Source organism: Sylvia atricapilla, chromosome 13 (genome assembly GCF_009819655.1).
Source record: "Sylvia atricapilla isolate bSylAtr1 chromosome 13, bSylAtr1.pri, whole genome shotgun sequence".
In the NCBI taxonomy this organism is placed as follows: domain Eukaryota; kingdom Metazoa; phylum Chordata; class Aves; order Passeriformes; family Sylviidae; genus Sylvia; species Sylvia atricapilla.
Window position 1 is genome coordinate 15,087,775 of NC_089152.1, and position 19,385 is coordinate 15,107,159.

The 19,385-nt window shown below is 41.1% G+C and overlaps 2 protein-coding genes across 4 annotated transcripts in view; one reads left to right on the plus strand and one right to left on the minus strand.

The window, feature by feature from the left end:
• The window catches only part of ENTREP2 (endosomal transmembrane epsin interactor 2), a 37,187-nt gene extending 31,034 nt beyond the window's left edge, over nt 1-6,153 (plus strand). The window contains exons 7-10 of one of the 2 annotated variants that reach the window (XM_066328554.1): nt 16-606; nt 4,525-4,599; nt 5,273-5,601; nt 5,966-6,153. In XM_066328554.1, coding sequence (XP_066184651.1) covers nt 16-606; nt 4,525-4,599; nt 5,273-5,601; nt 5,966-6,142 — 1,172 coding nt within the window. In that variant the 3' untranslated portion in view covers nt 6,143-6,153. The remainder of the gene's footprint in view (nt 1-15; nt 607-4,524; nt 4,600-5,272; nt 5,602-5,965) is intronic. The other variant, XM_066328555.1, reaches the window with a different exon arrangement.
• A 562-nt stretch (nt 6,154-6,715) lies between these two features.
• The window catches only part of APBA2 (amyloid beta precursor protein binding family A member 2), an 86,168-nt gene continuing 73,498 nt past the window's right edge, over nt 6,716-19,385 (minus strand). For both annotated transcript variants that reach the window (XM_066328557.1, XM_066328556.1), the window contains 5 exons: nt 17,721-17,900; nt 16,438-16,650; nt 15,541-15,660; nt 10,372-10,512; nt 6,716-8,886 (listed from right to left, as the gene is read on the minus strand). In XM_066328557.1, the coding sequence (XP_066184654.1) occupies nt 8,815-8,886; nt 10,372-10,512; nt 15,541-15,660; nt 16,438-16,650; nt 17,721-17,900 (726 nt within the window). In that variant the 3' untranslated portion in view covers nt 6,716-8,814. The remainder of the gene's footprint in view (nt 8,887-10,371; nt 10,513-15,540; nt 15,661-16,437; nt 16,651-17,720; nt 17,901-19,385) is intronic.

A 19,385-nucleotide genomic window follows, 5' to 3' on the forward strand; every position in this document is an offset into this window, starting at 1 on the left:
TGTCTTGTTTTGTAGTTTCTGTTGAGAGCACCTCTTTGATGGTCTCTGAGGCTGTTGATATCCCAGACCATAGCTACTCCTCCGAAGATCTTTGTTCGCTGGAAGTTCAAGGATCTCTCCACTCTGTGGATCTTTCTCCCTACTGCATAACCCCCAAGGGGGCTGCAGAGCAGAGCTGCAGTGCCCTGGATTGCCACACTCACTGCAGGTTTCACAGAACTCGCTCAGAGGGCCTTCCTGATGGGGGTGACAGTTCCCACAGCCCAGCCTCTACAGACAGGTCTCAAGGACAGGAAAAGAGCTGTGCCAACAGCAGGTCCTTGGACTGTTCCTCAGGGAATTACAGCCCCTCAGAAAGAGAACTGCAGAGCTCTGCTCAAGAGAGCAGTGCCACGCCGCCTTTGAAGCAAAAGAAAACCTGCTGTGTGGACTTCAGCCAGCCTCCTGCCCCTTTCCAGACCTCTCCCTGTTTGGGGCCTGCAAATACTTCACCCTGTGCAAGTGGCCACGAGGCTGCTGTCCAGCAGCAGCACGGTACAAAACACCCAGCCTCAAACATCGTCCGCTCCAGCAGTGCCCCTGTGTCCTGTTCCTCTGCCACTGAAGGTAGGTGGGTGTGGGACCACAGGGCAGCAAACCTGCAGCAGATCACTAATATTGATCTGTGCAGCAATTGGTGCTGCTGGGAATTACATGCAGTGTTCTGAAGAGTCTTGTCTTAGGTGTGAAGGCTTTAGCTCCATGCGTATTTTCTAAATTTAAAAATCTTTAAGAATGGAAAAATTGACAGAGAGAAATTTAATTTTGGCTTTTCTAAATTTCACCATTCTTTCTGCACGGCCCAGAAAACTGTGTATCGAGTAGCTGCTTCCAACTCTCTATTGCTGTTCTACTGAGAGGCTAAACTAAGAAGTGCAATGGCAGCTGGGGTTTATTTAGGAAACTATTACTGGAGCTGTCACGCTTGTTGTACAGCAGGATGTGTTTCCTCAAGGTGACACTGACATTGGCAGTAATGGGGCATGTCAGAGGCAGTCACTGTGACTAGTGGCAGCTTGGGGTGTATGGTGAAAAGTTTTGAAGGACAAAGAAATGAACATGAGGCACATGACAAGATGATAAAGGAAAAGGAAAGCTTTTGGCTCTAGTGGGTAAGTGTCTTCTGATATAAGTCTCCTTTTAGAAAAGTAGAGAAGAGAAGTAGGGAAGAGATGTTAGCTGAACAGTGTATCTTCACAGAAGTCTGCTTGTTAGTGAAAAAGAAAGAGTTGATTTAGCAGAGAATAATAGCAGGAATGTAGAACTGTCTAGACCATTTGAGAGGGATCTAAGCTGTTCAAGGAGATTCAGAAGGGTAACCCAGAGAAGTGGCTTGAAGGTAAAGATTAAAAGCTTTTTAAGATGTCATGGGTTGTGCTGCTGCAAGATCTGTTCACCAGCCTTTCTAAGGGATCTAGAGGAGGAATCGTGACTAGCTCCAAGCAAAAGGAGATAAAATATTGATATAACTGGTTTCATTTAGGATGATGTTTTGGTTCTATTACACTTCTTGCATCTTTATAAATTTCAGAGACTTCATACTTAGCTCAATAATTGAATGTCTTTTACCTTTAGTAGTGTAACCTCTGCCCTTGGGCCAGGAAAAGTGATTCTTTAATCTAGAAGTCTGCCCTTATTTTGTGACATTTCCTCTGCTAGGACATACGTGCTATGAGGCTGCCATGCAGACAGTAAGTAGGAATTTCTGAATCCTTCCTGCTGTGTGAAAGTCAAGAAGAACAACCCTTTCTCTTCTGGATGAGGCAGTGCAGCTTTCCAGAGCACTGCTCCATCTGCCCGTTGAGCAGCGTTTGCCGTGGGCAGCCGCAGCCACGTGTTCCAGCTGGCTCTGGACACCTGCTGGAACAGATGCTCTGCCTTCTTTTTTAACCTGTCCTAAATACGTTCATCGTCTCTTCTGGGAAAGTGGCATGGAGGGACACGAGTGGGACATTGCTGAGATGTACCTGGGCTTAGCAAAGACTGGAGTAAAGAGGGAGAGAAAGTTGTAGAGATACTGACACACAGGGAAGGGGGAGCAAGAGCAGTGACTTGGAGGGGCTGGGTGCTACTTTGCCATTTTTGCTGCCTTCATTAGGAGGCACTTCCTAATGAAATCTTCAAGGGAAGCATTGGATTGAGTCTCTAGTTAAGCCTAGATGTATTTCTGCATGCATATGTTTGGCAAACTAGTTTGCAGAATTTTACTCTGTGAAGGTTTACATTGCATCCCCTTCCTCTACTTTTTATTGGACCTGATTTGGAAATCAGTAGGTTACAAGGAGCCCAATTCTAGTAACACATTCTGGCTGTTTGTAGCAGCCCTGAAGCATATTTTTCCTAAGCTGTGACAAACAGCTGAAGCTCTTTACAGTCTTTGTAAGTTTAAAAAGGCATTTGATCTGGATTTTTCATTGCTGACTGTTGATATTCACTGCAGAATTTTTGAATATACCCATGGAATTGCATAATAGGCAAAGATAAAGGGAACCAAGTGAGCTCCCTCAACCAACACACAAAAAATGCTTTGGGCTCTTTTCAGTAACATACACTTACTTTTAAAAATTGTCCTGGAGCAAAAGAGCTGGTTAAGTGGACTTGACTTGATGAAAGACAGCTGTAACTACACATTAATACTAATAACTGTGGATTTTGGGGAACTGAGGCTGGAGGAGCTTTAGCCATGTTCACAAAAGGGAAAACACAGTGGTCAGATTGTAGCTGGGGCGTGGGTTTTTCTTAAGACGCTGCCTTTATGCTATAAGAAAAAACACTAACTTATCTTCTGCCTCAACTCCCTGTACAAGCCAATGTGAAGAGGTTTAGAAGCACAACCTTGACATTTTATTGTGTAGATTTTTGTGGAACTGGTTTTGAATATTGCTATGATTGCACTGCCCATAGTTTGGAACATAAATTATTTGACATGGGGATGGTGCATATGTGCAACAGGACAGTGACACAACAGCAGTGAGGTCTAATGAATTACCAGTCTTTTAGGCTAAGAAAACACAATTCCTTTGCTTCAAGCACATCTTGACCTGATGGGGTCTGTATGGTTTAGTCAAATAATTCTCCCACTAAACCTTTTATGCTGGAAGTGAATTTGTTTAGAAAAACCTGACATTTCTACTGGAGAAATTACAAATGAAGGTTTATAGGTGCCTTTATACTCACTGTGTACTTCTGAACAACATAAAAATGGTGGGTTCACATACTGCTGTCATAGTTCCCTCTTAAAATAATGACTTAATAGTTTGCACATTTTTTCTGCCTTTTCCCTGTAAAGCTTGTCATGGCAAAGGAGGACTAAATCAACTCCTAGCACAGATGTTTATTACAATAAACTTCATTTATAATCAGCTATGATAGACCATGTGGCTGTATCAGTTAAGTGCCTGAGTCATTATTGTAGTGTTTGTGTTCCAGATAATTCAGGGTCATGTCCAGTGATGTAGCTTTGACTTGCTGCAAGTACAACAGTTAAACAGTTTAGTAATGGATGGGAAGGCAGAACCTCTGAAGTGTCTCCTCTTAATAACCATGCCATGATTCATGTGCTGCAGTACTTAAGCATAATAGAACAAATTAAAGACAAAATAGAAGCTGTCTCTCTTAATTTCCTACAGATTTTCTATGTTTGTAGCATCTTACATTTGTTTCTTTCATTTAATTATTCACTCCACCAGAGAGGATTATGCCAGCTTTTCATTATAAACTGTCCCTGGAGATATGGAAGCAAATCTCTCCTAAGCTACCTGGAAGTTCAGAACCAATTGTTAATTTTCAGTCTTGGGAACAGATAAACAACCAAATGTGAGAGTTAATTCCATCTTGTCACAAATGGAAAATACTGCAGTAGTAGTAATTGCACAGTGTGATCTCATCATTGTTGATTCTCATGCTGGAATCCCAGAAACTGTCATTAGATGGCATTCAAAGCTGTCTGTAGATGCTTCATAACCATTTCTTATTAATTGGCTCATCAGGTACTACCCTGCTCATTTACCCATTAATTTAAACAGTGGTGTATTACATTTTTACTGAAAATAATGAGAATATCTTTTTTAAAAGGAGGAGGAATGTTGAATAAAATTCAACATTGTTTTGTAGAAATGAGAGAGATTAATCTTTCTCATTTTTCCCATTTTCCAAGATAAACTCTGTTCACCCAGGAAATGCAGAAAAGTTCTGAGGTCTGCCTCTATAGGGAGCTTTCCATAGTTTCAATTAGGCCTGAAATATTTAGGATTACAGAGGAAACCATAAAACATGAGCTCTGTCTCCTGTATCTGTGTAACAGCTCATAGGGTATTTCTGGGTGTAGTAGCTTCTCTTTCTGAATGGACATCTTGAAAGCAGTATTTCTTGTGAGTAGTTTCATTTTGTAAAGGAGATAACAAAAGGTTCCAGTGTGTTTTTCCTTGCTTTGGGCAGAGGACAGCAGGGGTTGACTTTGCTCTTTCTGTCTGCCTTTGGTTAAAGGTGATAATTGTGCCTGGACTCCTGTGTGCAGGCAGTGCCAAGATGCAGGATTATTTCCAGCTACAGGAGAAACAGGTGAGAATTGGTTTTCTAAAACAGAAGATGGGTTTCCTTATTTTCTTTTAAAAATAATGAGAAGTTTCTGAGAGGGAAAAAGCTTTAAAAAAATCTGTGGCAGAAAAGTCAGATAACAGCATCCGTGTATGGTGTACAATGCTGATGGAACCTGCCTTGATTGAAAAATGCTGTGAAATCAGGTCCTCTGGTTTAGATCAGCATTTTTGCTTTCTCTGTGTTTCTCACTAATCTCTCTTGCATATAATTTCCAAGGCCTAGAAATAGGCAGAACTTAAGTCTTAAAATTGGGGTAAGGGGCTGGGCCTAAAACTTTATGAGTTACACGTAACACAGAGGAGCTGGTGGGCTTCCTTATCATTAATGTCAACTGAAGTCCTTGAAGGTGGATGTAACAAAAATGTCTGGTTTGTGAAGTTCTTTAATTACCCCCTCACTCATTCTCTGGGCAGCCCTCCTTGGCCATGGGAAGGTCTTACTCCTGACCCTGGTTAAAATTACCCATTTTGTAGTGTTTCCTTGGCTGCATGTTTGTGCTACTCTTCAAACAAAGCAGACATTTTATGGCAGAGTAAAATCTTTGTGACAATATTTGTTTCGCCTTTTTTTTTTCTTTTCTCCTTTTCTTTTTTTAAACTATTACTTTAAAGATATTCTTCCCCCCCTTTTTTAGTTCCTGTCTCTGGTTCTCATATGGCTGCCTCTGCTTGCCAGCATTCTTTGAGCAGTTTCCTACCAACTGGAAAACAGAGGGATACAAGGAAAATTGACCTGCACCTAAAGCCAAAGGCTTTTCACACAGTCTCAAAAGAGCGGCCACACTCCTTAGTGGACCTTAAGGCCTATAAAGACACAAAAATTTTAGTGGCAAAATTTTTGGAACATTCAAACTGTAATCTCCCTCCAGAAGTGCGTCACGTAGTGAACAGCATACGGTCAGTCATTAAATCTGATGAGAGACACATGGAAGAAGCCATCTTCAGTGCCAATATCATAGACCAGGTAGGCCACTGATGTTCTAAAGGTGTGTCCAGTTTCCATAGACAAATATATTGTTTAAATGGTTTTACAGTTTAAGTTCTTCAGGCAATTCCTACAGAAGCGCTTTTATAGCAACATGGCATTAGTAAGAAATAATTTGTATTTATTGGGCAGCAGTGGCTTTTACACTGCAGTTCAGACAGAAAGGCTGGCTGTGCTTTCCAGGTGCCCAGTCCTGAGCCCTGACCAGGTTGCAGGGACAGAAGCAGGACGGGTTCTGAAGGGCTGCCCCTCCTTTGGAAGAGTTTCAGTGTTAAACAGCGTTTTTAAATGAGACCTTTCCTTACCCCGTTTTCCCCTTCTCCCCTCGCGCCCTTTCCCGCAGGTGATGACGAGTTCCCAGCAGAACGTGGGCGGCTGCAGGAAGCGGCAGCGGGAGGATCTGCACCTGCGGAGCTGCGGCGCGCTGAGCTCCGGCGCCGGGCCGCCCCGGCTGCGCCGCGCCCTGCGGCGGGAGCGGCCGCACAGCTTCATCGGCGTGTGCCGGGAGACCATCCTTTGAGAGCCCGCAGGTATGTCACTGCAGCCACGCGCCTGTGGAGGGAACCACGACTGGCACAAATACCGGTAGTGCGTGACTTGAAAAGGAAAAAGTGTCTTCCTTTGGAATTCCACTTTTTCCCCCCCACAGCAGGATGAGAACAGCTGCTTTTTCTGAATGTAAATTTCAGCCTTGATTTTTTGCAAACTTTTAATCGATTTATTAGTTAAGTCATAACAAGTGTTTTCCCAACCAGAAATGATTTATTTCACTGTACTTACAGAAATGCTACTGATGCTGCCCAGCATTTCTTGAAAACTATTGCAAAACCCACCAGAGACTGGCTGTACAACTTAAAAGTTGTATTTATTTAATGTACCTCAAAAGTGTTTTAACTATCGTCAGTGTTTTAATAAAAAAGTATTTCTGGACTTTGCCTTTTCAACAACTGATTTGGATACAAACATAAAGGTGATTTATACACACATACAGTGCTGCTTCTAATCCATTCTTCCAGTGTCTTTCATTCCAGACTCACTGATTTGTCCAGTTAAAACCCTCCGCCCGTCCCAGTGCTGCCCTTTTAAACTCCAGTTTGGTGTATTCCTGCTTTGTTCTGAATGTTACGAGCTCAGTCCTGCACTAGTGTGGGCGACCAAGAACTGATGTTTAATCCTCTGCGGTGTGTGACCACAAGATGCATTAGGGAAGAACACTGAAATTCTGCATTTCCAAAAAGCATCTTTCACAAACTTTTTACCAACACCAACTGGTAGGAAGTTAAAGGATTTTTTTATCTAGCAAAGCCTTGAATATTTTCAAAAAGAATTGTTACTCCAATTCATAGTTTTGACAATTTTATTACTAAAACATGTTATTGTGGTTCTGCTCTGTTTATGATTTATTTAACATGGATCTTTAAAAAAAAAATCAAAAAGTAAATATTGACACTGATTTCATTACCAGCATAAACACAGGTCTGCCAGCAACATCTTCCAGTGCAAGCTTCATCCTGGCTCTTTCAGAGGAAATTGGAAAGGCCTTAAACAGAAGGTTCTCATAAAGAACCTACCACAGGTTGATGTTTCGGGGTTTTAGTTTTTTTGCAGCAGTGCTTGTCAGTAGCCTTAGTTTCCATTTGAGGTTTAATCATATACTGGTTTCATTTGTGTCACTCTGAGCTGGGCAGACATCCTGTGAAAAGGTCACAAAGGAACGTAGCTGAAGATGGGTAGTCTAAGTTTTACAGATTCATCCATTTTAATGTATTTTAATTATAGCATGCTTTTGTATTGATGTGAAGTTACAGTGACATCCAGTGGCAACAAGGTATGCTAATTGAAAGCTTCTACTCTGGAGATCATAATGATACACAAATTCCTAATTCAAGAGAATATTTCCTTTTTAAAAAATAATCTGTGACCTTTGCAACTGCACTTAGATGAAGAATTAAATGATCTACTTGGAATTTTTACTATGTAAAGTTACACAACAAACAAAATAAGCAAGCTTCCTTTCTTATTTCAGATTTATTAGTGATAGGTTAATTCTTTCCTAAGGTCAGTTGCATGCAACACACTAATCCTTGAAGTACAGTCATCTAAAGCTCTTTAGTTACTGCATGGTAAGGCTTCTTAAGTCACAGTGTATTTTCTTCAAGGCCTTGGCCAAAAGAAAAAAAAAATAGACAAAGTTACACCAATTAACATTTATCTCATAAGGAATACAACTTTACTACTATGTTTTTTATCTACACACATTCTAATACTGCTGATGGTGCTAGGTTATTTGTCAAAACAATTTACATTCAGAACACATTGCCTTAGGAATAAGAATGCTTTATAAAAGACAGAAACAGGTAAGCATGGCTTTCCCATTTTGAGCTAATATGAACAAAAAGGTAATATGCAAAAATTAAAGAAAAAAAACCCCAGCCCAACACATACATTACACAACCTGTGCAATAAGTTATCCATGAAATAACTCTGTTAAATCATAAAAATCACAAGCATTAAAAATAAATATGTATCTAAATAAATATTTTGATTTTAATCTTGTGGCAATTATTCTTTATTTAGCATATGAAACACTTGTTACATGTTTATGTTCACACCTTGCCAAACAGGTTACACTTGTCATAACAATACCAAGTACTACAGTGGTTTTCTTTACAGTAGAATCTAAGAGTTTGAACTGCACACATTCCTTTCCACTGAAATACCATCGATTCAGCACCAGTTTTAAAATTATGCAAAGTCATCAGTATTGGACCACTTTATGGGGACTGGGATTTTTTTTAACTTGAGGCAGCCAGGACTTTCTCTAATTGCTTCTCTTTGCCATTTCCTGCAGTCTCATTCATCAAATATTCACATTCACTGTGTTATCAAACAAGACAGACATACATCACTCCACATAAAGGTTACAAATAAATATGTTTTAAGTTCTATGAGAAAAGAGTTTAGAAGATGTTCAAAATACTTCAATGTTTACAAAGATTTTTGTCAGTGATTATTGTCCTTGACCATCCTTCTCAACACGTTTTGTCAAAGCAATAGAAAGGAAGGAGAGAAAAGGCAGAGACACCTGTCTGTTCCTTGTTCTGGAGTCCTCAGGTCAGCTTCCAAGCCTTCCATTCATACAAAATACAAAATCCTCTTCAGCTATGGCAGCTTCAGCTTGGATGGAAGATGTTAGATGTACAGGGGAGTCTCTTGACCTGTTAGAAGCCTGAACATGGCAGCTGGCATAGTCTTCATGTGAATCTGTCAATTGATTACACAGACATTAATAGAGCTGGTACTAGTTTAAAATAGTCCAGAAGGCCCCATGTGTCTCTCCCTGTGGTCATAGTGCATGTTTTGTCCTGGCTTCCACAGATTTGTTAGGAGATTCTAGTTCAGAGTTCTTTGGTTTTAAGATGTTGGTTTGCTGTCTTTGCTTTTTTGTGTGTGTGGTTCGGGGGTTTTTGTTTCATTTTGTTTTGTGTTTTAACTATTTAATAATGATAATTACATGATGTGACATCGTATAGTTTTAAAGCCACCTAAACACTTTCTGTTGATACGCCCTATTCCAATTGCAGTAAAATTTACAGACATTAAATAAGAAGTAGCACAAACCTCTCTGAAAATTCTTTCTGCTGTTCTGGTATTAACAGAACTTGGATTTGTGTTTTGTCTTCCTTCTCTGTGGGAATGTCATTTCATATTTTCACCTAATTACAGTGTGATCCTCCAAACACAAAACTTGGACTTTGCCACCTGATGTTTAAATGCCAATCAAGATTTTGGTGGAACAGTTTCTCTCATGGCTGATGTACTTAAATTCCTTCCCCAAGGAGTTCTGGGACTGCAGTCCCCAGTGCCAGAGGGGTTTCACACACTGACAGAGTCCAAGGCTCAGGGAACCAGGGCTCCACCAGAACTGCACTTACAGCTCTAAGCACCTACTGGACAACACAAGAGGAAGGAAGGGAAGGGAAAGGAAGGGAAACTTTACTAACTGACCCTCACCAGCTGCCTTGGTATCTTCTCTTCATGCTGTAAAGAAGAGTTTCATGCTTTATTCCTATCTCAGGTGAGAAGTTGCACAGCAAAGAGGGACCATGAAGGCATGGAGAGGCTGTTGGAATCTACAGCTTTGCTCCTGACAAAGTGCATATACTCTGTTATGATTTGTCAACTATCATTTTCCAGAAGGAAACCAGCTGTCTTTTATTTTTGTCAGAGGAACCAGTGGGAGATCTGGCCAGGGTTCTGTGTTAGACTACCATTAAATTCAGGAGGCATTTGGAAAAACTGGGCAATCTTGCCTATTCATTACTGATCTCACTGGAAGTACTAGAGAGAGGTGTCTTAACTCATTCCCAAGGTAAGTTGGAAATTAAATTATTAAAATGCATATCTCAGACATAGTAATTCATTTCTATGGCAGATGCTGTGATGATAAGCCAAAAGACATTTTCATAGCCAACACACCTGAGTGATTTCTTCCTTTAATCACTTGATTTAATTCAGACAGTAGGTCAAAGGTACAGAATTATGCCAGGAACTCTTAAATATGAATGGAAAAATGCAGTGAATGTGCATCATTATTTGTTAAAAAAAAAAAAAAAATCTGTGGTTTTGTATTAGTGCCAAAGTCAGTTTACTGAATTGGTGGTTTTAATGCTGTGTTGACACCCTTTTCAAATGAAACATACATTTTTTTCAACTCTTATTTCCTTGGTAAAGATTTTGTTTCCTTACCTCTCCCACTGAATTTGACAATGCTTGTACAATCTTCTCATGAGCAGTAGCCACGACGCTCTGCCCGTTGATCTCGATAATCCTGTGTCCCACTCTCACCCCTCCCCTCTCTGCTATTCCGCCTCGCATCAAGCTGCAAATCTGCCAAGAGAAAGCAACGTTCAGGGGAGTTCAGAAATATCATCATGCAGCACTTACTGGGATTTAATGTGTAATAACGAGTGGTGACACTGTGAGGATTCCAGAAGATGCTTGTGGAAAGGATTAATTAATGAGTTCTTAAATGCTGCTGTCGTGGTTTGTTAGAGGGAGGTTTTTTCTGAGATTTCTGCCTATTATAATTTTAATTTTCAGTCTCTGGGAACATAAAAATACCCTTCACAGTGATACAAGTGTTAGCCACACAAAAGTGGAGTTGAGGAAGAGGTTTTTATCCTGTGTTGGGACACATCTTCTGGTGCCCCTGCAGAAGAGGAGAGGGCTCTGCCCTCCAGGGTGACAGCTTCCCTCCACCTTGTTCAGTGCTGCTGGCACAGGGAGCTCAGGATGAAGAAGGCAAGTTAGCCTACTCTTCTTTAACTGGCAGCTGAGGTTCAGTAAAGAACTAGGCACAAGTTTTGAATGTTTACCCCTGCAACAGGGGTAATAATTCTACAAGAACTACATTCAGCAGACACAGTCCCAGCAGACTTTGATACCTGAAGTATCCTGAGGTTGCAACATGCCTAGAGTCCAGGCAGAAAGAGAAATCTCAATCCAGTGTGGGTTGAGAATGTTTTCTCCTTAGCAACAGTATCTGTGCTGCAAGGGGATCCTCCCTGGCAGACTCGGCTGCTGTGCATTAGAGAGAAATTGCTGGTCAATTATTTCAAAAGACTAGGCCCATGAATCACACAAGGCAGATAATGCACAGCTCAAATCTCTAGAACTAAGCAGACTTCAGCCGCGTTGGGATTTACCTTTTGTTTAGTGAGAAAAACCAGTTCTTGGAGAAAAAGAAATGAGTGCTGGAGCATCAGGTAATACCTATTTCTACAGGTACTGTCAATGGTTAGAACGGTACCCCAAGAATCATTATTTGCTATGATCTGGTCATCAGCTCAGAGCTAAATACAAGTACAAGATGTGGCTTGTGCCCCAGTGGGTTTGTTATCTAATTAGGAAGCACAGTGTGTGGGGAGTGGCCAGTCTGGAACGTGTTGAAGGTAAAACATTGTCTGTGCTTGACTTGAAATCTTTTCCTGTATGGCAGTAGCAGCTTCCTTTAAACTCCTCTCCACAAATAACAAGGCTAAAAAAAGACCCTCCCCTCTCAGTTCAGATTGTTTGATATGAGGAATAAGAATATATTGTTATTCTTTGTTTATAAAAGGCCTTTCTCAGCCTTCAGGAAAAAAAAACCCCAATACACTCCTCCTGCAGTGATATTTTTCTTTCACCATGCTCTCTCCAGTGGCTTTGTTACCTCCTGTGGTCCTTAAAGTATTTCTTGTGAGCTTCAGTGGAAAGAAGCACTATCACTTTACCGAATTGTGTCTTGATTTTCAGAACATACAATATTTTGTTTTGCAGTAGTCTACCTTCTAATCACACAGCTCACAAGACAAGCTGTATTACACAGATCTCTTTTACAGAAAGCCTCTCACTTCAACTCTGTTAGAATAAGTTTGGCCCTTGCTGTTGAGGAGCAGTAATCAGAAAGGACAAAAAGCAGCATGTACCAAAAGAAATCCTGTAAATACATTTTTCGTGGTGTAAAGGAAAATAGAGAGTACAGCTGAAATAAAAGCTTTTAGAGCAAATGGAAATGTGATCCCTCACCCCACCGGCATAAAGGAAAAGATAATGGCTTGCATATCTATCCAGAGCCCTTTTCACTGTGGCTCTCAAAGCACTTTTAGCACTTTTAATACCATCAGTGAGGTTCTTTATTCTAACAGCCCCAGATGTAGAAAGTGTTCTCTTCATTCAGGAATCCCTCTCCAGGGAAGGAAGGCAGTTTCCTTTTGTGAGCATTAAGTGTTTTAATGAGGTAGAAAGAGAAGCAGACACAGAGGCTGAGTGGCTCTGCCCAGCCTCCCAGACTCTGCTAAGCCAGAGACAGAACACAGAGAGAAAAAAATATTCTGCATTTACAGCACACATTTAGTGACTCCTGTATTTGCAAGGGCTGATTCAAAGCAGCCTTAGGAGTTTTGTCTCCAGCCAGTGACAGCTGGAGCTGGTGAGTTTAAACTGAGCAGAACTCTAAGTAAATATGATTTTATTCAGCCAGAACTCTTTAACTTATTGTATTTGTTGAACATGGCAACAGCTATAATATTATTAAATAAAGCAAGACAGATCTGCTTCTTGTAAGCAGGAGTCTATATTCTATTGACTCTGTAAACTGAAGGGAAAAAAGATAAAAGGTGTAAACCACATTGGTTCAATCCACTCAGCTGTGACAGGTTTGCAGTGTCTTAGACAAGCACATCAGGTGTGAAACTTCAGTAGCTTCACAATCAGTTTTATTGCAACTGTCCATAGAGTAGCAAAGGATAAAATAGTTCCAAACTTTATTCTGTGTAAATGCCTTAATCATAACCTATTAAAACCAGATTTCTCCTCATCTCACTTTTATATTACAGTGTTGAAACCGTGTAATTTTTTTTGCCAGTTTAAATGACAGTAAACAAAGGGAAGAAAGAAGAAAATCTTCTGTAAAGTTTTACTGTATTTTTAGATAGCTTGTGCTAGGCTAGGGACAGGGTAGATAGAGTTCTCAGAGAGTGAGATCTAGGCTGCACAGTAAAAATATAACTGGTAACACACAGATTTTTTCATAATCTAGAAAAAAATAATGTGATACACAAGGACCTCTTGTATTTAAGTAACATAATTTTAAAAGAGCTGTAGCATAATGACTTTCAAAAGGTGGCTGATAGGTCATCTACTGCTCACCTCCCCATCACACAACGTTCACACTTGGTACATTTGTATGCACAACATCCTTTCTTCCAGCTGAAGCAGTGCAGTGTCTGCATCTGCCTGACGCCCTGTGCAGGCAAACCCTGCTCAGATTTCTGTGTGGCCAGAAGCTGCTCTGTGTGTTCATGGGCAACTCCCACTCTAATGGCTGTGCATCCCGCACTGATGAGACAGGCAGGGTGAAAAGGACCCTCTGCAAAGCTGCTGGCAGAGGATGCACAGAAAGAAGTCCCAGCTGCATGGGAGGTAATGAGGTAATGGCCTACCAGAACGAGGAATTTAATTATATCTCTTTTGACAAGCCATTTATTTCTTTGCTCTGCTAAGGCTGAGCCAACAAAGAATAACAATATTACTTCTGGATCCTATAATAATTTGTAACAATTGCTGGCAATTACAAAACTACTTTTAAAGAGTACAGTGTCAAACTACCAGAGAGATGTATTTTGCAGTCATATTTTCAAATGTAGGGAGAGTTTTTCAGAGGAAAGGATTTTACAGGCCCAGGGGTTTGTCTCCATAGCAGCCTAACAAAAGATGTTAATCTCATCTTTTCGTTCACTGGCTTTCATATTCAAACAGACTTTTCATAAATGAAATGCAATGCAAGGGGCTTTTTTTTCCCTATATGAAAAGGACTTTTTTTTCTGAATTTAGTGAACTTTATATTTGATGTCATGTGAATATTCTTCATTTAACTGGAAGGAATGATGATCCACCAGTGTGGTGACAAATGGCCAGTAGATGGAGGGAGCACACTGTGACAGAAAACAAGCAGAGCCTGCAGAATTTACTCAACTGAGGCTCCAATCCTGTGGGAGATCATTAGCAGGGACAAGATGAATAGACTGACACACAGACTCCCTGGCCATGTGAGGGCATTGGATGCTCCTAATCCACCTCAGCCTGATCCCACCCCCACCAAAGGTGTGAATGGGCTCCTGAAAACTTGATAATCAGTGATACTTCCAGGTCCTTAAATGTATTCCCTTCTTTTGATCATAGTGGAACATACAAGATTTACAAAGACAAGCAATTAGGGAAGTGATCAGTGCCTCAGGCAGGGCACCACCTTCAGATCAGGTGAAACCAGGTCCTGGCAGGAATCACTTCAGAGTGCATCCAGCTGCAGCAGTGTCCTTTATATGGGATCTTAGGTGGAACACTTTAAATTGGGGTGGAGTGGTAACTGAGGGGTGGCCAGGAGAGCTGCAAAGCCACTGCTGAGCCATCTGTTTACTGAAGGCCCATGAAACACATCCTACAGCCACCTGCTCCTCTTCCACCTTTTCAAAGGGTGGTAAACAGAGCTCTGGCGACTTCAATCAATGCATTTCACAGAGCAGGGGACACAGCCCACAGCCTTGTGATGTGGTTTTCTGTGTGAGCCGCCTGATTATTTTTTTTCCTAGACTGGAGCAAGAGGAAATGGTGATGGCCCTGCACTGCAGCCAGTGTCTAATGCTAGTGTCAGCCCCCAGAAAGGCCAGTGATACCTGGGCTAGTTGTGTGGGGAGTTTGCTTTGGAAAGGTGTCAGAGAACGGCTTGGGAAGGAAGAACTGCAAGAGGAGGACTCTGAGCTGCCTGGGGTAAGTGTTCCCTGCCACATTTGTTCTCCTCTTTGCTGCTGTTATTTCAGGGAAGCTGCAGCACACAGAGAAGGGACACCTGGGCCACAACCTATACAATTACTTTGTAATGAGAGGCTTATATTTTGTAAGAGTTTAGTTTTAATAAGAGAAGGTCACAATTATATTCCATTGCCTACTACCATGTGATCCACGTAAATTATGCACAGCAGAAGAAAAATTAAAAGTCTTAGTGGGTGCATAATGAAATTTTAGAAGGAGAAAGAGAATCAGGTCTAAGATTGAAGTGCTATAATTGTAAAAACCTTTTTCAGCAAAACTTCTCCTTGCAACTGTGGCACTAATGACAGTTTTACATGATCAGGGTATTGCACCAAATAATCTGGGCTATAAATTTTCTTGCTGTATTACATAGGAAAATCCCTCAAGAGTTACTCCCAGTGCCATCCATTTGCATTATATTACTCAGAGACCATAAGGTTTTAATAAACAGTAGAAAAAGTGAGGTCATGTAAGATTCTTTCAGTACTTCCATATGTATTTTGAAAAAGAAAAAAACAAAATGTAAAGGGAAAAGTCCCCAAACAATTAAAGAGCACAGAAACTTACGATTCCATTCTGTACACTGAAGCCCAGCTGATATTTTAAGTCTGGCCGTTTTATGAGGACAGTAGTAACAGGAGGACAGCTGACAATGTTCAGTTTGACTTGTGTCTGATTCTTGAGTCCCTGTAAGATATTCCCAAAGTCAGTATTTCTGAGGTGAATCTTACTGTGCTCTCATCTGTGATTTCCTAATTGTGAGAGCATTAAACAGCTGATCTGAGGAAGAACAGCGAGAGTTAACAGAAATTGGTTAACTTAGAGATACGTTTCTCTTATTTATTTCCCAAGACATTTGGCTCAACAAAACATTAAATCTTTTGCCTTTAATTACTACAGAAATTTAAACAAATCTTTCAATAAAAACTGACTACTGCTTGCCCTTTTCCAGCATCTGGCTAATTAATCTCCTGCTTCTGCTGCTCTTGGTAAATCTGCACAGACATCAGATCTAAAGATAATGCATTCTGAGATTCCATTGTGTCTGCAGATTCTTCATCTGCTCACTTGATCTATCCTGCAGTCTACCAGCCTCCAGCCATTTTATCTGCATGGAGCCCAAAAACACACAGAAGATTTTAATCCTTGTATTTTATTCTGGAAGCTGTGAGGAAGCTTGAAACTTTGAAGACAGCTGAGTAACTTAATTTAGGCAAGTCTTACAGACCTGGCCTCCTTTGTTATAGCCCAGTAATAAGACTGCAGTCATGTTCTCCAGCCCTAAGTTCCTGTTCATTATCACTCCTGAATCTCTAATTCTGATTTTTGTTAATGACAGATTACTGGGGGTTTTTGCAGTGTTATGAAAAATTGTATCTGCTGGAAATCTACAGGATTACTTGTCAGAAGATTACACCTCTGTTGGCTTATAATCTACAGCATAGAGTTGTAAGTTTGGGGTACCTTTATGATCCCTTGGCATGTTGCAAGAGGTAGACCAACTAAACTGGTACCATTAATGGACATAATTTGGTCTCCAATGCTCAGTTTTCCTGAACGTGCTGCAGGGCCTCCATTCATCATGTTGGCCAGGATAACGGTGGGTAGAATGGATCCCCATCCAGATTCCACAATCACTACCCCAAGAATTTCTCCCTTCTGTTTTTCTAGCTGGAGCTGCAATTAAAAAGGAAAAACATTTCTTTTTTTTTTTTTTTGCTTTGATTCATCTGACTTTGAGCATGAGTATCTCACTTGTTCCTGAATAAATCTACAAATCACAAATCAGATTCTGTTCTTTGCCATTAGGTAGTAGTGTGACTTCAGTGTTAACTGTGGAACACACAGCTGTTTGTTCTCAGGGGCAGCCTCCACTTGTTTGCTGAAGGTCATTAGGTTTAATGAGCAAAACACTAACACATGGTTACCTCTGTAGGAAGTGGTGGAGCTGGATGCTAAGTGGATGGGAATGAATGCTAAGGAAGTCTCTGTCCATGGAACCTGGCAGCCAGAGGGGGAGGCTCTAACGTTTTGTGGTTCGGGCAGTGCCTGTGACCCAGGCTTTGTTCAGCTCCACTCCTGCCAGTACTGCACAGGTTGTCTCTTGATCTCAGGGCTTGGCTGTCCTTCTTTTCTGACAAGGATCTCTTCATGATTATTAACATTATTGTTATTAATATTGTTAATTACTGAATATACTCGTGCCTGGCATGTTCATGTAAGATCCCTGACGTAACGTAAATGACACCTTCTCTGAACTGTCAGTAACCACAGCACAGCCAACACCTGTGAAGTGGAGCAAGAGTTTAAGTAGAGAATATGCTCTTGAAGCAAATACAGGGAATTATTTTCTCTCAAAAGTGGAAGGACAGGGAATGCTGATGGCCAGCTCACTTCTGCTGAGGTTATCAATTGCAGAAAGCCACAACTCTGTCAGCTCTTTCTGTGTCAGTGGTTACATGAAATCATCTTACACTGTGTACTGTAAGTAGCACAGTTTATCTAGCTCAGATGTAAATGTACTTTATTACTGTTCTGATCAATGGAAACAAAAAGACCCTGAACATGAGAACAAGAAATCCTAATAACCCATAAAGCTGGTTTTAGTACACAGGACTGATGAAGGATACATCTTGAAATTGTAATATCGTCCTTAGAAATGCCAAAAGATACTTCTGAGAGCTATATTACTCTGAAAAAAAAAAAAAAAAGGATCAATCTGAAATGAAAATCCAAAACTAGTTTACCTCTTTGCAGTTTTCTGAATTGGAGAAGTGTATGAGATCATCATTGTACATCTCTTGGGTATTGATGATGTCACTGTATTCTTTCTGACTAAGATCCTCTGGGTTAATTCCATTGGCTCTTAGAAACTCTTGGTAAGCCACACTGAAAGCTTGACCAATTGACTGAGCTATGAGCTGTGCCTAGAATGTAGAAAAAAACAGCTCAGAGGATGGACAGATTAACAGTTCACCAACAAAACCACAAGAAACCAGGAGAGAGATTGGATTTAAACACAGAATCAAAATAAGGATCCTGCAAGGTTTCTGCATTAGCATGGATACAAAGTCACTTTAAGGTCTGTTGGACAGAAAGAACCCATTACATCCAAAATCAAATTGCAAACTCCATTAAAATGCCCTGCTGCTCTCCCCTCGGTAGGTTTCAGTAGCAGGCAGCCATATGCTGCTCGTGTACCCGTTCCAATAAACACTGGAGAGTCCTGGCTTCAGCCCAACATGGAGCAGAGCTGATGGAAGAGTGCCACAAGCCCTGCCTCTGAACACAGTCTGTGTGCAGGGCTGAGGAGGGGAGGGATGCTCGGCTTGCACATGCCTGCACAGACGTGTGTGCACTGAGGATTCTGGTTGTGGTGTCACCTGCTGCTTCTCCACCCTGCTTTTCCAGGACTGAAAACACTGCTTCAACACAGCCATCTGCTCCCCTATTGCTGCCACGGTGCCTGTCCCACATTCCCAGCAAACCAGTGAAACAAACCCCTGCTCACCCACTGCACATCTAGGACAGCTATTCCCCTTAACACCTCGACTAGCGATGTCAGGGATTGTTTCAGGAATGCAGCCAGAGCCACGATTAAAGCTTGCTAATGTTGAGAACACCCATTCAAAACTCCCTGTCCTTCTTACATTTTGGAGCACTTAGCTGCACATTCCACTAGATGGCAAGGGAACACAGAGAAACAGAGATCACTAAAAGGAATTGGACTAAAAGTCAAATTTTTCTACATTTGAATTATTTTTTCCCTACTCTGAGTTTACTGTAGCTCATAGGAGAATGCTATGTTGAGTTTTGTGCATTTTTGGGTCATCATTTGTGGGGTCATTGGGGCATACGAGTAACTCCTGATGATATGAAACATTAATTGCACCTTACACTCCCTAAAAATATTACTAATCAAACTTGTATTCTGGAACTGCAACACAACTTCTCAGACAGTCATTACATTTTAAATGCATTTTGAATGCATGGGGTCTTCTGGACATTATAAATCTGTATCTCCTTACAATCTACTGATCAAGCGTTTTCTTTGATGCTAAAAGGTTGTTTCCTTATTCATTTGTGCTGCTGTACACAAAAGCACCAATGTGCTTGACTGGAAAATTACTTTAGAAAATCAAGGACATAAGTAGCCTAGCCAGTCACAAACTGTTTCTTCATAGCTTAAAGGGTATTTTCAAGCCTTCACTCTACAGCAAGAGGTTTGTACAGATTCACAGAATAGGCTGAGTTGGAAGGGATCCATCAGGATCATCAAGTCCAGCTCCTGGCTCTGCACAGAACATCCCCAAAATTCCACCCAGTGCACCTGAGAGAGTTGTCTGAATGCTTCTTGAGCTGGGTCAGGCTTGGTGCTCTGACCACTGCCCTGGGCAGCATGGTAGTACAGA